This window comes from Leuciscus leuciscus (assembly GCF_965113295.1).
Source record: "Leuciscus leuciscus genome assembly, chromosome: 3".
NCBI classification, from domain to species: domain Eukaryota; kingdom Metazoa; phylum Chordata; class Actinopteri; order Cypriniformes; family Leuciscidae; genus Leuciscus; species Leuciscus leuciscus.
Window position 1 is genome coordinate 38,111,400 of NC_138727.1, and position 21,409 is coordinate 38,132,808.

The 21,409-nt window shown below is 37.1% G+C and overlaps 2 protein-coding genes across 2 annotated transcripts; one reads left to right on the forward strand and one right to left on the reverse strand.

Annotated features, from left to right (window-relative positions):
- Positions 1-1,851: 1,851 nt before the first annotated feature.
- Positions 1,852-8,078, reverse strand: btr01 (bloodthirsty-related gene family, member 1). Its single transcript, XM_082165023.1, has 8 exons — positions 7,940-8,078; positions 6,545-7,172; positions 6,353-6,448; positions 5,036-5,269; positions 4,710-4,857; positions 4,447-4,491; positions 2,683-2,709; positions 1,852-2,575 (listed from the first exon to the last, which is right to left on the reverse strand). The coding sequence occupies exons 2-8, from the start codon at positions 7,163-7,165 to the stop codon at positions 2,010-2,012; spliced, it is 1,737 nt and encodes a 578-aa protein (XP_082021149.1). The 5' UTR covers positions 7,166-7,172; positions 7,940-8,078; the 3' UTR covers positions 1,852-2,009.
- A 7,518-nt stretch (positions 8,079-15,596) lies between these two features.
- On the forward strand, positions 15,597-21,278 carry rps6 (ribosomal protein S6). Its single transcript, XM_082162714.1, has 6 exons — positions 15,597-15,697; positions 16,186-16,317; positions 19,299-19,509; positions 19,978-20,124; positions 20,779-20,936; positions 21,143-21,278. Exons 1-6 carry the CDS (start codon positions 15,692-15,694, stop codon positions 21,236-21,238), a joined length of 750 nt encoding a protein of 249 aa, XP_082018840.1. The 5' UTR covers positions 15,597-15,691; the 3' UTR covers positions 21,239-21,278.
- Positions 21,279-21,409: the final 131 nt, after the last annotated feature.

Sequence of the window (21,409 nt, forward strand, 5' to 3'; positions counted from 1 at the left end):
GAAGTCCAAGCCTAGAGCCCCTGACTATCAGTCCTGACACCCAGCACTCCAAATGCACAATTTTACAGTTAGCCTATTTAAAAAAAAGTGTTTGGATGCCTGACAATAATAGAATGAGACACAATCAATGGTCACCCATAATCAAAGATGCAATAGGCCTATATGAAAAAAATATGCTGTTGCTGCTTTAATGTTCACACAAAATTGTCGTATGACATTCGTTCATCTTCGGAACACAAATTAAGATCTTAAGGAAATCTGATGCCCTGTTTATAGCTGGTGTATTAAGATGCATTTTTGGTTCACAAGTAGACAAGGCAGACACATTCCCGTTTACATCTGGTGTTTTTTTAAATCTGTATCTTTTGTCCACTTTCAACCACTTCTGTCCTGATTTCGTTTGAGGGCAGGGTCTATGGGCGGGTAAATGTATGGGCATTAACAGATCTTTCCATAATGGACAAAATGAGCTCGAGCAATTTACACATGAATACGACTGTAGATTGCGGAAAAGAGGAGCAGCTTTTGTTTCTGCTCTGACAGCCAAGGCCATGGCGAACGAGGTAAGTGTGTGTTAGAAATCAGGAATGGTGAGAGAACATTGTGCATGGTACATTTTTGTAATCTTCAAACCAAACTTGGGTCTTCAGCCGTTAAATCCCGTCTGGCAAGCGCGCTTCCCATGATGTTTATTCATTAGGTCAGTAGGCGGAGAGACAGCGATCTTTTGTGGCTGTTCAACACATTCGACCACATGAGGCTACGAAAACATGCCGGTCTAATGTGTTTTTTCGAATACCTCTGGAAGTGGTCGAAAGTGGACAAGCTCAAAACCAAAACATATCTTAATAGGCCAGGTGTAAACACTAAACAGGGCCTGAGAGTTTTCTGTCTCTCCATTGACAGCCTACACAACTACCACTTTCAAGCCACAGATTGGTAGTAAAGACATAAAAAATAAACAAATAAAATTAATCCATGTGACTTCAGTCACAATTTTATTAAGCAACGCAAGTGCTTTGTTTGCGAAAAAACAAACAATTTACCACTCTATTTGCAAAATATTAAATCTCCAACTCGCGTTCATGAGAGCACCACGACACATGCGTGTTATGTTGACGCGAGAGCAGACATTGTTGCGTGAACATGTTTTGGAGATTGATATTTTGTAAATAAAATGGTAAATGATTTGTTGTTGTTGTTGTTTTTTGCACAAACAAAGCACTCGCGTCACTTTATAAAATTTAAGGTTTAACCATGGGTTTACATGGATTACTTTAATGATGTCTTTACTACCTTTCTGGGGCTTGAAAATGGTAGTTGCGTAACATATCTGTCAATGGAGGGACAGAAAGCTCTCAGATTTCAAAAAGTTAAAAAGAACTTGATTTGTGTTTCGAAGATGAACGAACCGTTCGGGTTTGGAACAACATGTGGGTCAGTAATTAATGACATAATTTTTGGGTGAACTAACCCTTTAATGAAAATGCAAGATATCAAGATACAGGCTAAACCAACAGAGAAGTTGCTTTTAAATAAAACATGACGTTGTTTTTTACAAAAGAGAATAGTGAATTGTTGATGAAAGGCAAAATTATTGTTTATTATTATTATTAGAAATGATTGTGTAACATAAAGCCCCTGCCTTGCATACAGTACTGTACATAAAGGAAACCCAAAAATACAAGAGAGATGCAGTCACCAATACTGTATACAGATTCACATTTATTTTTGTTTTATTATAACGTACCAAACACATATTTGAACATTATACATTTTTATGCTTGGTTAAATACAAACTAAAAGAGAGTGTTTTTGTTTTGTTTTTATATATATATATATATATATATATATATATATATATATATAAAGCAATTAAGCCATATGATCACATGGATTGAACATTAAAACCATAATATTTTTTATAATTAGGATTGGAATTATATAACTAAAGTAAATAAGTAAATAACCTGTGAGATATATTTATTTGTTTCCATCCCACTATTCTTTCATTTTTCAGTCAGCCAGCTTGGGTCAGCTGGATAGGCAGGCCATATGATAAGGGGTGCCTCATTTTTGCCAGATTTGTTGGTGCATGGGCTGAAGAAAGGATATAAAGTCTCTGTAAAGGAGTCTGTGAGGGCAAATATCAGTGACTTTGTCTCTGCATTATAAAAGGACAATTGACCTTTCTCATAGTCCACAAACACGCCGACACTCTGCGGTTGTGGGTTTATGTTTATAGGCGTTGGTGGCTCTGTGCGAAAGACATATTCATTCTTGTCACGTAGACTTAGGAACCAAAATCCATTAGCTGGGTTTGCGGTTATTTTTCCTCTCCTGTTGATAGAGCGGCTGGCAATGCCCAAATCCCAGTCCGTCTTCTCACCCACCAAGACCTCCCAGTATTGGCAGCCAGAGCTGATACCTTGACGGCCAAGTACACACACCACACGGTCAAACCGTTCGAGTGTGTCTGGCACCATCTGGTAGCGGTCAGTGCAGCGCACCTGTTTACCATCCTCAGAGATGATCAGACGTGGATGGGCTGTGTCTCGATCTAAGGTCACGTCCACTGAGCAGAGAAACAGAAGAGTTGAAAACACAGTGATACAAATGAAAGTGGGGACATAAATATTTAGAGTATCTTATGGTGTGCAGAGAATAAAAATGATCTCATACTTGCATATTCCGGCATTCTCCACACTTCTAGTTAGAGAAAAGCAGAAGAAAAATATACATTTTAAAATAAAACAATTCAGAATTAAGTGGCTTTGTACAAGACTTACTACAGAGCCACAATACACAACTAAAGTTTGGAATAATAAGAGTTTTTAATAGTTTTGAAAGAAGTCTTTTATATTCACCAAGGCTTCATTTATTTTATGTTATTTATTACAATTTAAAATAACTGTTTCTATTTGAATATATTTTAAAATGTAATTAATTCCTGTGATGCAAAGCTGAATTTTCAGCATCATTACTCCAGTCTTCAGTGTCACATGATCCTTCAGAAATCATTCTAATATGATGATTTGCTGCTTAAGAAAAATTTCTTATTATTATCAGTGTGCTGCTTAATATTTTCAAAAGAAACTACCATTAAAAAAAAGTATTTAAAATATATATGTAGTTCTTTTGAACGTTCAAAGAATCCTGGAAAAAATATCACGCTTTCCACAAAAATATTAAGCAGCAATAACTATCTTCAACATTGATTATACTAAGAAGTAAGATTTCCTGATTCTGTCAAATGCAAAAGCAGTGTTTTATGTGAAGGTATGATAAGTTAAAGGATTAGTTCACTCCATAATTAAAAATTCCTGATAATTTACTCATGCCCATGTCATCCAAGATGTTCATGTCTTTCTTTCTTCAGTCCAAAAGAAATTAAGGTTTTTGAGGAAAACATTGCAGGATTTTTCTCCATATAGTGGACTTAAACGGGGACCAATGGGTTGAAGGTCCAATATACAGCTTCAAAGGACTCTACACGAACCCAGCCGAGGAATAAGGGTCTTATCTAGTGAAATGATTGGTCATATTCTAAAATAAATAAATAATGATATGCTTTTTAACCACAAATGTTCGTCTTGCACTAGCTGTGATTCGCCACACATTACGTAATCACATTGGAAAGGTCACGCGACTCACGCGTGACGTAGGCGGAAGTACCGACCCAGTGGTTACAAAGTGAACATGCGAAGGCCAAGTCAAACGCAAGTCCACACTTGTAAACACTGGGTCGGTACTTCTGCTTACGTCACACGTAACCTTTCCAACTTGATTACGTAATGCGTGAAATCATGGACCCGCATCGCATAGCTAGTGCAAGACGAGCGTTTGTGGTTCAAAAGTATATTAATTTAATATAAATGTAAACTTTTCGCTAGATAAGACCCTTATTCCTCGGCTGGGATCATGTAGAGCCCTTTAAAGCTGCATTGAAACTGATATTTGGACCTTCAACTCGTTGGTCCCCATTGAAGTCCACTATATGGAGAAAAATCCTGGAATGTTTGCCTCAAAAACCTTAATTTCTTTTCGACCGAAGAAAGAAAGACATGAACATCTTGGATGACATGAGCATGAGTAAATTATCAGGAAATTTTAATTCTGGAGTGAACTAATCCTTTAAATCCTTCAAAATGTTATGATACTCTTGGGGAGGATGTACTGCATTTACACATACATTTATTCCTTTTGCAGACACTTTAACCTACAAATAATTTGTCATAAGATCCAACAATATTCGCAGTACATAATGTTTTTAAGTTTAAAGTATAAACTAGATTAGTTGTAGATATTAACCCTGGCTTTGAAAAATGGACTATAATGTAGAAAATGCAGTTCTCGGTAGTGACATTACAACTTTTTTATGATTTTGCTGAAATTGGAGTGGATGAGGAAAAACTTTCAAAAAAGTAAAAAAAAAAAAAAACGTACTTTGTTGATATATTTCCCGTGAGTTTTCCGTGGAAGTGTGCAAACCTGAAAGTACAACAATACATACCATGACCATGACTGAAAACAGTGATATGTGCATGCAAAGAAAGAAAAAAATGCTCTTAATATTTCAATGGTTTTAAACAAATAATGTTTGGTGAGGTGAAGCATCTGAAGATCTATTGAATCAAAGAAGATGTGAGTGTGCATGATGTAAAGGATGTACATGTTAAAGAGCATTTCAGGAAGGAACTTTCTCTTACAGATCGCTGACAGTCTCCTGAGCCTTTCCTGAGCCTCCTCCACCATCCGAGTGACATTCCTCAGCACTGCCCCTGCAGTGGGGTCAGGGGTCAGGGCCACTTCTTCCCAGCTCTTTGTCACAGGTAAACTACTATAGGCTGGATATGTCTGAGAAGAAACAGCAATAAATAAAATACTGGTTACATATTTGGGTATAAAATACAAAAAGAACAACTCAATTGACTTGACGTGTTAAATTATTTAAGCTTTAAATAAAGGTTGAATATATTGGACAATTTCTTGACTTTCATTAACTAAAACATTAAAGTCTGGATTTAAATGAGACCTTGAAGAAGGTAAGAGGATCTTGGGATTGGGTTAGCTGGTTGAGGTTGCTGCATCTTTGTTTAAGTTCTGAGATCTCCGTCTGCAGCTCACGTATGAAGGCCTGAGAACGAAGTTCGGCAGCCCGCTGTCCCATCTCCACCACCTCCAGAAGTTCAGCCTGGGACTTCTCAACAGCTTTCATCAACTCAGCAAACATACTCACTGTTCCTATTTTCTCTTGCTTTGCATTCACCTTATAGCAAGTAAATGAGATGAGAAAATAATGTAGCAGAAAACCAGATAAGAATGTAACGAAAGACAGTTATGCGAGTAAGGAAATGCTGAAGTACAAATAAAATATTTAAAGGCATAGTTCACCCAAACATGCACAATTCTATCACCATTTACTCACCCTCTTATCCTTTAAACCCATATGACTTTCTTCTGTGGAACACAAATTTGATATTTTGAAGAATATTCACACACATCTTTTTCACACAGCAACAGTTAATGGTGACTATGACAGTTAAGCTCCAGTGACGAAAAAAAAAGAAAAAGGATTTTGGTCTTTGGAACAATACAGATTGGTTTGTGCAAAAAGTCATTAAAAACAAACAGTGAATAAACACCTACATTTTTGGTTTGTTCCTATCATAAAGCTTGCGTGGCTTCAGAAGGCTATCACATTTACTTTTGTTCAGCAAATTTTCGTGTGTGAAAATCAGTTAATTAATAACTTTTAAAAGGGCACCACCCCAGGGACAACTTTTGTACCATGAGTGTAGGGCTTAAAATTTACCATGAAATCAAAAAGAATGACTTTTTTATGGAAATGTAAGTGTTTATTATAAATTATTTATCTGTGCTTATCATTACTCTATTTTAAAATTCATGTGCCCTCATAATCTTTAATCAAAATAACTTGACATCTCTTCTCTGATGACTTGTTTACTGGTCCGAGGGCGGGACAACCTGTCACTCACATGACATTACAGGAATAGTAAATTCCAACCATTCAATGAACCAATCAATTCAAGATGGAAAAAATCAAGTCCTGTCCTACATTTTTTCTTGTTCGAGAAGCCTTTTCACTCGGATATACGTCACAATAGGAAAGATATGACAATAGCAACTTCCGTTTCATCCTGACTTTAACAGAGGTCATCACAACAAGGTCATGTGAAGATTCTTCAAAAATTCTCCTTTTGTATCCTATTACATAGGATAAAAACAGCATATGTGTTTGAAACAACATGAAGGTGAGTGAATAATGACACAATTTTCATTTTTGGGTGAACTATTCCTTTAAAACACTATATGACAAAGATGCACACACTTGAATTTCTGCAAGTGATCTTTGGATCTCCTCTATCTTCTTCTCTCTGACAGAGATCAATCCTTGTAACTCCACCTCCAAGATACGCAGCTGGGACTGAGGAGAGATACAAAATGATCAAATGGACACATACACTTATAAACATTGACACTGAGGCTGAGCCCTACCTCAATATTAAATTCTCACACTAACCTTCTTAATATTCATCTCTCTCTTGGCCTCCATCACAGAATGCCCGTTATGTTCCCTCTCTGCGCATATAATGCATACACATGTCTGATCAGTCTTGCAGAACAGCTCCAAACCATAGCCATGTCTGGGACACTGTGGCCCATTGGAACCTGCTCCACCAAAGTTTCTTTTAGGTGTATTGGCCGGAGGGAGAGAATGAGCATCAGGGGATGCCAAAGGCTCTCTGGATGATGTTCTTTGGAAGCGGCTCTTCATCTCTGGCAGTAGCCCACTGGGTAGCTCTACCAGTCTGAGCTGCCCTCCAGGCTTCGCTGCAGAGAAAGGGTTGGTGGGTAAATCTGCAGGTGCACTTCTGGGCGCGCTCATCGTGGTCTCCGCCAACCGCTTAAACTGCTCTGTGATCTCCCTGAGCGTGTGATTGATGTGGAGCTCAGGGCGCTTGCGGAAGCTTTCCTTGCACAAGGGACAGAAGCAGCTTTTTCCCTGGCCCTCCCAGTAGGAAGTGATACATGATGAGCAGAAGCTGTGGCCGCAGGGTGTGGAGACAGGATTGGTGAAGACGTCTAGGCAAATAGAACAGGTAAACTGCTCCTCTGACAGGAATTCACCAGGAAATGACATTGTATATCTGAAAGCATACAGACTGATTGAAAAACACAAAAACATGCAGATACACTCAAACACGTACACCATTGTTACATAAATAACTACTAGAAAGATTGTTTGTTTTACAAGTTTCTCATTTATACATAGAAAAATCCTGATCCTTCAGAAATCAGTGTATATGAATTCTCAAAACTTGAATGGATTCCTTTAAAGTGAATGTTTACCTGTCAAAAACAATGTTTTTTAAAACAATTTTCGTTTATTATAAACTATTGCTAACTGAAATGTTGGAATGAAGTCAGACCAGCTACACACATACAACAAAGCTGATAGGAGCAGCCAACTTACCATTACATAATGTACAAACGATCAAATAAAACATACTGTCACAAAACCCAAGACCAAGAAAATACTCTGACGTGCTCTTAGAACACCATCACATTTGAGTTTATCTTAAATCCAAATTTGCAGCCAATTACATGCTTCATGAAACTTCCTATGCTCTATAACACTGTAGGGCTGCTTCTGACAAATGTACCTCATTAAGAGCATGTAAACAAAAATAATAATAATTTAAAAAATATATAATATAAATATGCTGTGTTTACAAAGTAATTGAAATCACATGATGTCAGTCAATTGCATGTCGTCATTTAGACATTCAGACAGGAAGGATATAAAAGGTAGAACCCAACCTTACAAAAACTTTACATACAGACACAGATGAGTATATGGAAATATAATCTAAAAGACAAATTCACAGACGTAGATACACCTTAAAAAACTAACCTCTTGTCTGTCCGTGTCTTTTTTTTTGCCTCGGTTCTCTTCCGCTCCGAAAGTGGTGTATAATAGACCTTCAGTTATGGAGTGGAGACCTCCTGGAAACAGGTGTGTCCGCATACCAACAGGCAAACACACAGTTAAGTTATTCAACACACGCACCTGGCTGCCGATCTGACCAGTCAGACAAGTGCAGATATTTAGTTTTAGAGATTTTAAGACTCTGATTTTCATCTACGTTTTAAACGACTGACAAATGCTGTCTCATGAGAACGGGGTGACAGCACTCAGAATAGGCAAACTGTGTGAGTTCATTGTGTGATTTTACTAAAGATAAAACAATTTTTTTAATGTTAATGTTAGTTATGAGTCAAAATCTACTAAGGGGTAATTAAATGTACAAATGTACAGATTTATCATCTTTTGTTGGAAAATTAAACAACATTTTAACCAAGTTTGATAATTGCCTTAATCTTATAAACAACTGAGAAGTGATCAAACTACATTTAATAAAAATCACCTGTCAAGTTTATACGATATATTATATCAGCATGTGGGACGATTATAAGTTTGTATGGGACAATGTGGGGCATTTTACCAACACTAAAACATAAACCAAGGGGTGTTTCTGCACCCTTCAGACTGATTATCTTTAAAGATGGACTTTTTTTGTTAGTTTTTTTAATTTATTATTATATAATGTCTAACTTAATAAAAACATTTGAATTCTGCCTTTCAGCTGATAAAAATTCTTTGTTCTTTAGTCCCTTCCAGAAAACACCATTAGCCTACATCACAATGTAACATAACGTCTTTATTTGACATGTCATTTAAATTCACTGAGCCCAAAGGCAGCAGGCATCATGCAGATAACTATTTTATAAACAGTTCTGACCAAGTCCAATTAAAATAAACAATGAACAAATAAAATATAAAACAACATGAAATTAGATCATTGACAGTCTTATTAAGAATATATTAAACCAAAAACTTTCATATTTTTAGAAAGGATGTGAATTAAAACAACCACAGCAGGCAACAAGTTGATAAATTCTGTGAAATTAAATAGTTTCATTTAATTAATATTAATTATTTAGTTATTTAACAATTAAGTTCATTTTAATTGACCGAATTATCCATTTGTTTTCTGACAGGAAACACATGGAACGATCACCGGTCCACATTTTTATTGACAGCTGTCACAACCTACTAGTGACCGTGTTTCCTCCTTTCTTTTCAACCATTGGATAGGATTTTTAAAAAAGGCTGTTGTGTTTGTACTTCTGACGAAGCACTGTTAAATATAGGTGAAAAACTATACTGCAAAAAGAATAAATAAAATGCTTTCTTAAAAAGGCAAAAGAACGCATGCACGTTTTCTTAATATAAAAATTTAAAACCGATGAAAATGCGGGACATATTCTCAATATGCGACGTGCGGGACAAGGGGTGAAAATGCTGTGCAGTACAACGCAAAGTGGGACGGGTGGTCACCCTATCAGCACGTGAGTCAAATTGGAGAGTAGCTGCTCACTGCAGAGCAAATGGGTGGAGCTTACATGTAATTTGGGCCTAATGGGTGGAGCTAGAATATCCAACCACACCCTAGCCCTACCCACAACTCTACCCCTCTACACCATTGGAGCTCCAGAGAGGAGGAGCTGGACTAATCCCACTCCATTGGAGCTCTAGAGAGGAGCTGGTCGTCATTTGACTCTGCGGTGAGTACCACTGAAAAATGGATGACTACAGGGACTCATCTCAAGATCCCTCTTTTAACAGTTCATCTATTGCCAAAATTATGAAAAAAAGATCAGACAAGAATAGAAAATTATTGAAAATATTCAAATCAGTAATATCAGAATCAGAATGAATAATGTGCATAAAAAATGTCTGTCAAAACCAACACATTGAACGATGTTCACTAACATGGAATAGTTTTTCAATTGGATTGACGCACATTCTCTTTAGCATGCAGTGTGAAGTATTTCACTCATCACTCTGATTCAATTTCAGCGAGTGAAGAACAAATTTATACTCGCGTGCGTTATATATTATGCATGTTATCGTCTCTGACAGACAGCATGTTGAAGCCGCTCCGACCACCATTTTCTCCCTGTTCTTGGAAAATGATGACACATTCAAAACATCCCATGGTGTGGGTTTTCTAGCGTTTACTCACTGGACCTATGCTTCTTGTAAATACTACCATGTATTTTGCACGTTATTTTTGATAGACATCGATGTTGTGATATTCAAATGATGTGGATTTGAAAACAGATGGATTGTAAGGTAATAATTATTTATTTCTTAGCCGCCAAGTATTCAGTGAAGTGATTGATGCCCATGAGTGTGTTATGTCAATGTTTTTAGTTCTAATATTCCAACCGACCGCCAGCCTAAGTTTTTGACGGACGTGATAACATGCATAAAGGGTGAACTCTGTTTGATTTTTGGGTAATTATAAAATGTGCTAGAGACGTTCAAAATGCTTTTTGTGTAGATCATTATACTTATTTTACAGAATGAGGTTTTCGTGGCATTAATTTCATGTTACTCAGAGACTGACATGTTTGGCTTGACAAAAAGTTGTCTCGTAGGCCTATAACAAAAATCCTTTATTTAAACCGCATGAAATTGCAGATCCTGTTGTAAATACTGAAAAAAACTGTTGTTCCATTACCCCCTAGGAATTGTAATCAAATCATTAAAGTCACCATAAAATCAAAATGGACAATTCTTCTTTTTATATTGCAGTATTTATTACAAATGATTTATTCGTGCACATTTTTTATTTATTTATATGTGCCCTTGTAATTCCCTTTATCCCTTGAGGTGACATCTCACTTTGAACCCACCATGTCAATTCAATTAGAAATGTTATTCAATTACCTGTCTACTTCTGAGACATAATAATGTGGATAGGTGAGCATGTCATTGTTCTGTTATTTAAAATTAGCTTTTGATCTCTTTGGTGATGCTGTGAAGGAATAATTGAGAGCTTCCATGGCTTTGTCACCGCCTTTTACACTTTCAACCTGGACACAGATCAGCACTTCTGAAGTAAAGCTGACAAGAACATTAGGAACATAATGCAAGATAGGCTATATCATAGTAAAATTGCATACTGAAAAAAGAAGGAAGCAAAATTAAAACAGAGAGGGGGATTCTTGATGCTAAAATAATAAATACTATTTTTAAATGTGATTAAAACCACATAAGCTACACTTTTTATTTGTTATCACCTGTGATACTTTTCTTCAGGATTCTTTGATGAATAAAAAGAAAAAAAAATAAAGAAAAAATAACAGCATTTATTTAAAATAGAAATCTTTTGTAACAATATCCTGTTCAAATGTTTTGGGGGTCAATATTTCTTTTTTTAAAGAAATGAATAGGCCTACTTTTATTCAGCAAGGATGTGTTACATTGATAAAAAGTGATAGTAAAGATTTATATTTTTAGAAAAGATTTATATTTTGAATGAATGCTGTTCTTTTGAACTTTTTATTCATCAATGAATCATGAGAAACGTACCACAGGTTCCAAAACAACAACAACAACAACAACAACAACACCACTGATAATAGTGTTTTCAACACTGATAATAACCTAGTAGGCCTATACATTATTTTTTTTTATATATTTTTTTTTCCACAGTCTATGAAATCAGCATATTAGATTGATTTCTGAACGATCATGTGAGACTGAAGACTGCATGGCGTAATGATTCTGAAAATTCGGCTTTGCGTTACAGAAATAATTTATATTTAAGTATAGGCTAATTTATTTATATTTTATGTCACTGTTTGTGCTTATTAATGCTTTGTTAAAATTGTTTGCAAACATGCATGGCAGTAGTCTGCTTTAAAATAAGAAAGAAAGAAAGAAAGAAAGAAAGAAAGAAAGAAAGAAAGAAAGAAAGAAAGAAAGAAAGAATCACCATGTTGTACCTCAGATGTTGTGTCTTTGATGTCTGTGAAGGTGTCATACCATTTGGTTTCACACCTGATAAAGCAAACGCCGCTTGCACTGACCTAATGTTCTGCGACCCTTCGTATTGAGAACATGCGTTCCGCTCACTTAATTCTTCTTTTTACCTTACAGATGCAGGTATTCGGAATTTTATTTCAGACACGTTTGGCTAAAAAGTTTGTATCACACCGCACAAGTGCATCTCGTGAAACTTCATTTGGCGATCCAAAGGGGGGCAGCAGGATTGAGCATTTGAGAAGGGTGGTGAGGTTGGGAAATGTAACTCAAGAAAATACAAACCAACCTTCGAGTATAAGCTTGCAGGACAGTACTATGATCTCCAAACCAGCTGTGAATTTAGCTCACAGCTCATCCTCTACAAACGCGAAAGGATTCTGGAACCAGTTCATGTTTCGTGGAAAATCAGACTTCAGGTACGTCCTGCCAATTAGGAACATCGAGGTCCGTCAAGAAAAGTGTCGTGCGCTCAATTTCTCTCAGGTACGGGTTAGTTTACGGATTTGTATGATGCATACATAATGTGTGCTTTTGTAGATTTACATGTTTTAAGCAATTTGCAAAACGATGTTTTCTATTTCACAGAGGATTTTCCATGAAAAATGTGAAACGTTGGAGCTCCAAAACAACGTCTGTTTCGGAAAATGCGACACGTCGCCCTCTAGTGGTGAAGACGGAGTTTCCTTTCACTGCGCTGTTTGCTCACCGGTCATCGTCGCTCACAAGACTGTGAAACTGCAATGCGTTGACAACACAGAGATGATAAAAGTTGTAAAAATAATTGAGGACTGTCAATGCAAAACAAACCAAGGACAACATTCACATCACAACGGTCCTGTTCTGGTTGATCCAAGTGTTCATCAATAGACCTGTCATCAAAAAAGATAAACTACAATTAACGATAACTGTTGCTATGTAGGCCTATCTCTTGGTTTTAATGGTCATAGAAATAGTCATAAGGTATACGATGTGTTTAGAAATACACACCAAGTTTTTCTACCCAGTACTGATGTTTCTAAACAGGCCTATTATCCTTAAAAAAAAAGGAAAAAAAAAAGGCTATATATATTATATATATATATACACACATATATACACACATATATGTTTTTAATTAAAAAAAATTATTAAGTAACATGAATTTTTAAATATACATTTGACTACTTCTACATAGTTTACTCTTAAACCCTTTATAGCCTATTCTTTTGCACTGGACACAAGAACGGTTAGGCTACTTTCATTACTAGAAGAAACACATGTAAAAGCTAATAAAAAGAAAACGAACTGTTTGTAGTGTGGTCTTATCTCTTTCCATTTGTGTTTCTGCCTGCTGTTGAATAGAAGGCTAAATTTTGATGTACATAAACATTGATCGGCTCTATCATGTAGGCCTACCTTACGCTATTTAAACACTGGAAATTCAGAAAATATAATAATTTTATTCATTTATGTCAAACGAATGAATCTTGACTGAAACTTGACATTAAGATGTAATGCATTACTTTGATGTAAATCATGAAAATTAGCATCAATAATACCAATTTACCTATAACTTACAGGTTTTAACATCTACATTTTATGAAATATGTTTGGGTCAATGAAATTACGTGCAGATTTGTGTGTCCTTGTGCATTTCCTATGAAAATAATTTGATACATTCATGATATATCAGTTTATTCTATACATTTTTTTTTTTATCTCAAACCCGAAAAATGTCAGGTGGTGCAACTGTGCGTACATATGAACAGACTACGAAAACTATTTAAAATGGTGTCTTAATAATAAAACATAAAAACTATGTCATCATTTTAGGTTTGAAACCTTTCATATAAACACATTTTATAGATATCAATAGTTTTAAAGTTGTTGCGATAATTGAAAAAACTTTTGTCCAGCAATTTGTATATTCTAAAATGTCAAGGTGGCACAACTGCAAACATGGCTCTTTTATTAAGAATTGACAAGGTAATAATTACAATAAACATGATAATGCATCATCCAGACCATGAGGTCTTGTGGCAGAATGAAAAGGTTTAGATCTCTCAAACTGTTAAAAACTCAGGGTTCTCAAGTCTCACGCATTGGCCGTGAGACACACGCAATTCAACCAGTTCACACGCTCACACGCCACACCATGTATTTCTCACGCTGAAAAGGCAATGCCAACCAAGTTGTTGCTTTATAACGTTGTGTACGAGGCGCACGCACACGCACCGTACGTTCGTTACTAGGTAACCAACAACATCGCGCGAACGCGCTGGGTTTGTGCTGGTGTAATGCATTGGTCCAAAAAAGTAGGTTTTTTTTTTCTGACAGACCAGCCCATGAAACATGTAGATCAGCGGCCCATTGGTTCTTTTCTTGATTGACACTGGGCTGGCCCAATCACAACTTTAAACGAGTGAGCGAGCGTGCAGCAGTGTCAGTGTGTATCTGTCAAAATAGTCTGCGAGATGGAGAAGAAACGCAAGGAATGTGCAGAGAAATAGCGTGAAACAATAGAAACTGGCCCTTAAAGCAGACACTGTAAACTGTGTCAAAATACACAGTATGTTTTCTGCCCTTCATCAGCTCCTGTGATGATGATGATAGTGAGGAGGATCAGGAGAGAGATGAGTAATCCGCGGTAAGCATAACTACTTTCAAAACACTTAGGCCATGTCATGAGTGTAGGAACCCATAACCCAGTTACAGATTATTTCCATATCTGCATATTTGACGATTACCGCAATTCACTAGAAATTTAATGAGAGGCGTTTGTAAACCATGTTTTCCGCCAAAATAAAAGCTTGATGCAGTTTGCGTCAAAATAAAAGATCATGTGCTTATCTCTTTCAAGTATAGAAATAGGTACAAATCTAATTATGAAAGTTTCCTTTATTTTTTAGTGCATTTGTTTTTACAAAATATGGCTATTACGGTCATAGGATTAATATTATAACTATTATTATGTAGTAGGTGTAATGTAAATAGACACTGTAACTAAAAGAGGTTTACATTTTTCTTTGTTTAATTTGCACACTGAATATAGTTTGGAGCTTTTAATTTTGAACTCTCAAAGTGCACCAGATTGATGGATTTAACATTAAAATGCACAAAATTTTCTCACGGGGGGCAATTTGTTATATTTTTGTATATTTGTAATTTGAAATATAACATTAAATAGTATATTTGATGTGATGAATTGCTCTGTCATTTATCAGATTTACCAATTGTTATAATTTCAATTTGTGCTGGTTAATTATGAACAATGGGTAAAATTGGGGGGCGGGGACAGGCGGGGGCGGGCCTCCATTAGGGCTCCTCCCCTAACCGCATGTGATCTCACTCCAAGCTTTTGATAAAACTTGAGAACCCTGAAAACTGCTAAATTCAAGTAGCCTTTCAACTACAGTATCGCCTGACACGAAAACAGTCAAAAGATTAATTTAAACATTTTGAAATGTTATTTAAAATCTGAAACTTGTTTAAACACATTGTTCATGACTCAAAAATATGCATTACATCCGGTTTGAAAATACTATAAACAACACTGTTTTTTTTTTTTTTAGCTTTCTTTGTCAATGACCCGTTTATAGTTTTATCGTGTAGTGTAGGCCTAATCTTTCACTAGAGGTGTAGCCTACTATTTTGCTCTCAAACTAGTTTGCGCCTTCTGTTTCAAAACACAATACTCTCGCGATAACCTGGAAGTCTATGTGAGACTACGAGTCGGATATCCGGTCTCTTTTCCGTGGTGGACTCCAAGCGAGAAAGTCCTCCATAATGAAGGTAGGAGGACTGAAATTGCTGTTTTATACGTTTTGTTATTCACAGTGTGGTCAAAATATCGATTGGGTTGCATTATACCATCTCAAAACTATCCGATGTACTTTTCTGAATCGAGTTGGGCTCAAACAATATGAAGGATGGACGTTGATTTCGTTAGATTTGGAGGACGGCCGTGGAAGTGCGGCAACATGGCAGCGACCAGGATAGACATGCAATGAATAAATGAGGACGCTTTAAAGTTGCGGGTAATTAGCCAGTGTTGTCGCCAATGTTGTAATTAAATGCAACGTTAGGACCCTTGTATTGAGTGTCAAACTAACACTCGCTGTTCGGTAGCATAGCATTAGCGGCTAGCTAGCAGAGACGTGTCAGATGAAGAACTCGTAATTTTGGCCATGTTGTTCAAGACAATGTATTTATTCCTGGTTGGTATTGAACAATTATAGCCTCAGAACACAGTGTAATTCTCTATTTACTTTTCCAACTAGCTCAATATCTCGTTCCCCGCCACTGGCTGTCAGAAGCTGATAGAAGTTGATGATGAGCGCAAACTGAGGATCTTCTATGAGAAGCGCATGGCCACAGAGGTGGTCGCAGACTCTCTGGGTGATGAGTGGAAGGTAAGTTATCAGAACTTGTTTCATCACATCGTTTATGTTGTGTATTTCCAGCATTTGAATGCTTCACGTGTTGATGGTTGACACTACAGGCCGGTAAAGTCTCAATTAAAGGGTTAACGTTAGTTCAACCTCATGTCTTTCCAAACCCATACCAATTTCATTGCATATACTTAAATTAAGATATTTTAAATGAATCCTGAGAGATTTCTGAACCTCTATTGAAAACCTATACACCCCAAATTGACAGTTTATTCATGTTTGAGCTTCCTTTTACCATAATCGAGTGCTCTATGTTCACTGATCAATGTTTATTATGAATAAAAGCCTAATTTAAATCTGTTGATCATATGAAATGAAAATGTCTGTTCAACACTTGGACTTGTTTTGCAATCTCTTTATGAATGTTTAGTTTTTTGGGGTAATTCTTTTTTAAATGAGGGACAGAAAGCTCTCAGATTTCAATACATAAATCTTCAATTGTGTTCTGAAGATGAATGACAGTCTTATGGGTTTGGAATAAAATGAAAGGTGAGTAATTAATGACAGAATTTTTGGGTGAGCTAACCCTTTAGACTACATTTGACTCGCTGGAATACACTGTGTAATGAACAGATTTTAAAACCCTATGGTCTGGTTTTTCAGACAGGGGCTTAGATTAAAGGGATAGTTCGCCCAAAAATGATATTTAAGCCATGATTTACTCACCCTCAAGCCGTTCGAGATGCATATGTCAATCTTTTTTCAGACGAACACATTTTCAGTTATTTTAGAAAATGTCTTAGATCTTTCAGTGGTTATAATGTGAGGCAATGGGGTCCAGCTGCTTCAAGTCCGAGAATGTGCATGCATCCTTCACAAAAATAATCCACCCGGCTCCAGGGGGATAAACGAAGGCCTTCCGAGGGTAATCCGTGCGGTTTTGTCGTAAAAATGTACATATTTAAAACTTTATAAACGAAAATAACTGGCTTCCGGTGGCGGTTGGTGCGCGTTCATGGAGATGGATGCTGGCGTATGACGTAGGACGTAGCGTAGGAAGCGTCGTGACGTAGAACGAACGTAGAGTTTTGTTTTGCTCTGCTCTCTGGCTGCGCTGTCACGTTCGTTCTACGTCACGACGCTTCCTACGCTACGTCCTACACCAGCATCCATCTCCATGAACGCGCACCAACCGCCACCGGAAGCCAGTTATTTTCGTTTATAACGTTTTAAATATGTACATTTTTACGACAAAACCGCACGGATTACCCTCGGAAGGCCTTCGTTTATCCCCCTGGAGCCGGGTGGATTATTTTTGTGAAGGATGCATGCACATTCTCGGACTTGAAGCAGCTGGACCCCATTGCCTCACATTATAACCACTGAAAGATCTAAGACATTTTCTAAAATAACTGAAAATGTGTTCGTCTGAAAAAAGATTGACATATGCATCTCGAACGGCTTGAGGGTGAGTAAATCATGGCTTAAATATCATTTTTGGGCGAACTATCCCTTTAAGCCAGGAGTAGGCCTTATTTAAATCAGGACTTTTAAGTAGTGTTAATTTTTAATGTTGTCATTATCTGCCTTTGAATTGCTTGAAATATGACTGGAATAACTTTTAAAAAGGAAAATACAGTTAAGTGCAACATGTAAGTCTATAAATGCAAGTCTATCATATAGGCTACATAAAATTATAATGAGAACATTATAATTGTGTGCTTGGGACATGACTTTTAATGGTAAGACTTTTTTTTGTTTAATCAGGCTCTTAAAAAAAAATTTGAATTTAGATTTATCGTCTTTCAAATATAAATAGTTGGTATCGGCCAAAAGTTTCATATCGGTGCATCTCTCCTTTTTAAACGTGCTTTAGAAAAAACATTACTGGTGTGCATCTCGGGACAAAACAATGGTACTGATATATTTTAAGATCTCGGTGCAAGTTGCTTTCTGGATGGAATTGCTGTCTGAAGCTTAAAAATATGGTATGGATGATTTAAATTTGTGGCACCTGCAGACCCTTTTGGCTGGTCAGTAGCTGAAAAGGGGGGACAGTTTGGTGCCAACAGTAACAGTGGAGCTGCTAAACGGATAACAACCTGATCATATTAATTGGCTTGTTGTACTGCAAAGCTCTGTCAAACGTCATGCAGTCGCTGTTTAGTGAATCTGGAAAGGTTTTCTGCATGTGCGGACACGTTTGCCTGTTTAAATGCATTAAAGTCTCTGAATTCATTCAAATTAGATGTAGATTCTGTGCACAAATTACATGATTTTTCGGTGAAATGTTAACTTGGACTGCCCAAAATCTGCAGACTGGCTCTGATTTTTGGCAACTACCGTCCAGACTACAAATCTGGGGAAAAGTTGTGTATTCCAGCCTTAAAATCTGCTCAAAATATCAAACATGTTAAATGTCCTCAGATTAAATGGAATCATAGTCTGAAGCAAAAAAAAAAGTGTGTCCATCATACACATCACAATTTTCTGTGCAATTAGTCAACTCTGATGTCCCAAAATCTGCAGACTAGCTATGACTTCTGGAGTGCAAACCGGGAAAAAGTTGTGTAGTGTGTTCCAGCCTTAAAGGGATAGTTCACCCGAAAATGAAAGTGGTCATTTACTCACCTTCAAGTTGTTCCAAACCTGTATGAATTTCTTTCTTCTGCTGAACACAAAAGATATTTGAAGAACATAGTTAACCAAGCAGTGGATGGACCCCATTGCCCATCAACTGTTTGGTTTCTGATACTCTTCTAAATATAATCTTTTGTGTTCAGCAGAAGAAAAATTTATACAGGATTGTAATAACTTTGGGGGAAAGTAAATAAGAATTTATTTTTGGATGAACTATTCCTTTTAGTGGACTTTATGGTTGGCTTATCCTGATTGTGCAGGCTTTATAAAACTAACTGGTGTTAAACTGCTGTACACATGACTTCAAAATCTTCTTCAAACTGGTGTTAACATTGGCACAACCATGTTCATTTGTGTTGTAGGGCTATGTTGTGCGCATCAGCGGAGGCAATGACAAACAGGGCTTCCCCATGAAGCAGGGTGTGCTGACCCATGGTCGTGTGCGTCTCCTCCTCAGCAAGGGTCACTCCTGCTACCGCCCTCGCCGTACTGGTGAGCGTAAACGCAAGTCTGTCCGGGGCTGCATCGTCGATGCCAACCTTAGTGTTCTGAACTTGGTCATTGTCAGGAAGGGTGAGTACAGCTAAAAGTAAGCTATAATTTAAATATGGGATGTTATTCAGATTGTACACAGCTGTGGATCTGCTTTGTCTTAAGAGCCATTCTGTCAATAGTATAATTTTACTCCTTATTTAAAGAATAATTAAATCTTAATGAGAAAATGTTATGCTTGATAAAATTTGTGGCACTAGCAGACCCTTTTTGCCTGTTCAGTAGCTTATAAGGGGGGACAGTGTGGTGCCAACAGTAACAGTGGAGCTGCTAAACGGATAACAACCTGATCTTGTTTTTAGTGGCTGGTTGTACTGCAAAGCTCTGTCAAAATTATTGCAATGAATACAATGGGAAACTATAAAAAAAGAAAAGAAAATTGATTGGAATATTTAACAAGCTTTGTCCTCAATGCAAAGCTCATTTGTAAATGGGAGCAGGAATTTGTGATGCATGTCCATAGCATCTAATTGATAGTTTTTCCTTCAGGTGAGAAGGACATTCCTGGGCTGACTGATAGCACTGTCCCTCGCCGTCTGGGACCCAAGAGAGCTAGCAGAATCCGCAAGCTCTTTAACCTGTCCAAAGAGGATGATGTCAGGCAGTATGTGGTCAGGAGACCCCTCACTAAAGAAGGTACAACTAATGCTTCGTATTTTTTGTCATGTATTGAGTGAACATTTCAGCATATCTTGATCATTAGGTCACAATAGTTATGTTATTGTTTGCCTAAAGACCCATTTTTATTATTTTTAAAAAACAAAATATGGATGGTTTAAATTTGCGGCACTAGCAGACCCTTTTTGCCTTTTCAGTAGCTTATAAGGGGGGACAGTGTGGTGCCAACAGGAACAGTGGAGCTGCTAAACGGATAACAACCTGATCATTTAAGTGGCTGGTTGTACTGCAAAGCTCTGTCAAACTTCATGCAGTGCACTGTTTAGTGAATCTGGAAAGGTTCTCTGTGCAGACTGATTTTCCTGTTTAAATGCATTAAAAGGTCTCCCAAGTTCAAGTTGTTTTCACTGGGACCTTTAGTCAGTTTACTCATGAAGTTGCGTGCCCTTTTTATTCATAAATGACATAAGCTGGAGGGAAAAGTTCTTGAGTGATGGATGTTTGAAAGTACATGTTTTTTGTTGTTGTACTTGAATACATGCTTTCCACCCAGATCTTTAATGTCACTTCCATTAGCTTAGCCTGACTGCATCTAGTTTATTACTGGAACCGATGCCCCAGAAGGATTTAAAATGTCCAAAGACTCATGGATGATCATGCTCTTTCTGATAGGCAAGAAACCCAGGACTAAGGCCCCTAAGATTCAGCGCCTGGTTACGCCCCGTGTGCTGCAGCACAAGCGCAGACGCATTGCTCTCAAGAAGCAGCGCACACTGAAGAACAAGGAGGAGGCCGCAGATTACACCAAACTGCTGGCCAAGAGGAATAAGGTACTTACATTAATTTTTAGCTTAAAGTTTAATTGATGGTACTTTCCTACAATTTAATGTGCATGAATGAATTAATGTATTTGTACAAAAAATAAATGCATGGATTGAATCTTGAATGCTGAAGTGCTGTAAAAGTGTTAAGCACAAACAGTCTAAATGAAAGGTATGTTGTGTAAAGCTGAATGTTCTTTTTTCTTTTTTTGTAGGAGGCCAAAGAGAAACGTCAAGAACAGATTGCTAAGAGACGTCGTCTCTCCTCACTGAGAGCCTCAACATCCAAGTCCGAGTCAAGCCAGAAGTGAGACATGCCTCACAAATAAAGCATCATTTTGTTGAACTTTCTATTTGTTGTCTTGTTTCTTCATTTCCCCTTAAAGTGGTATGTTTCTGAGTTGAATTTTATCATTGGGCTATTTTATCTTGACTGTACACTTGCAACACTAACTTATAAGAAATGCAATTAAGGTTTGGCG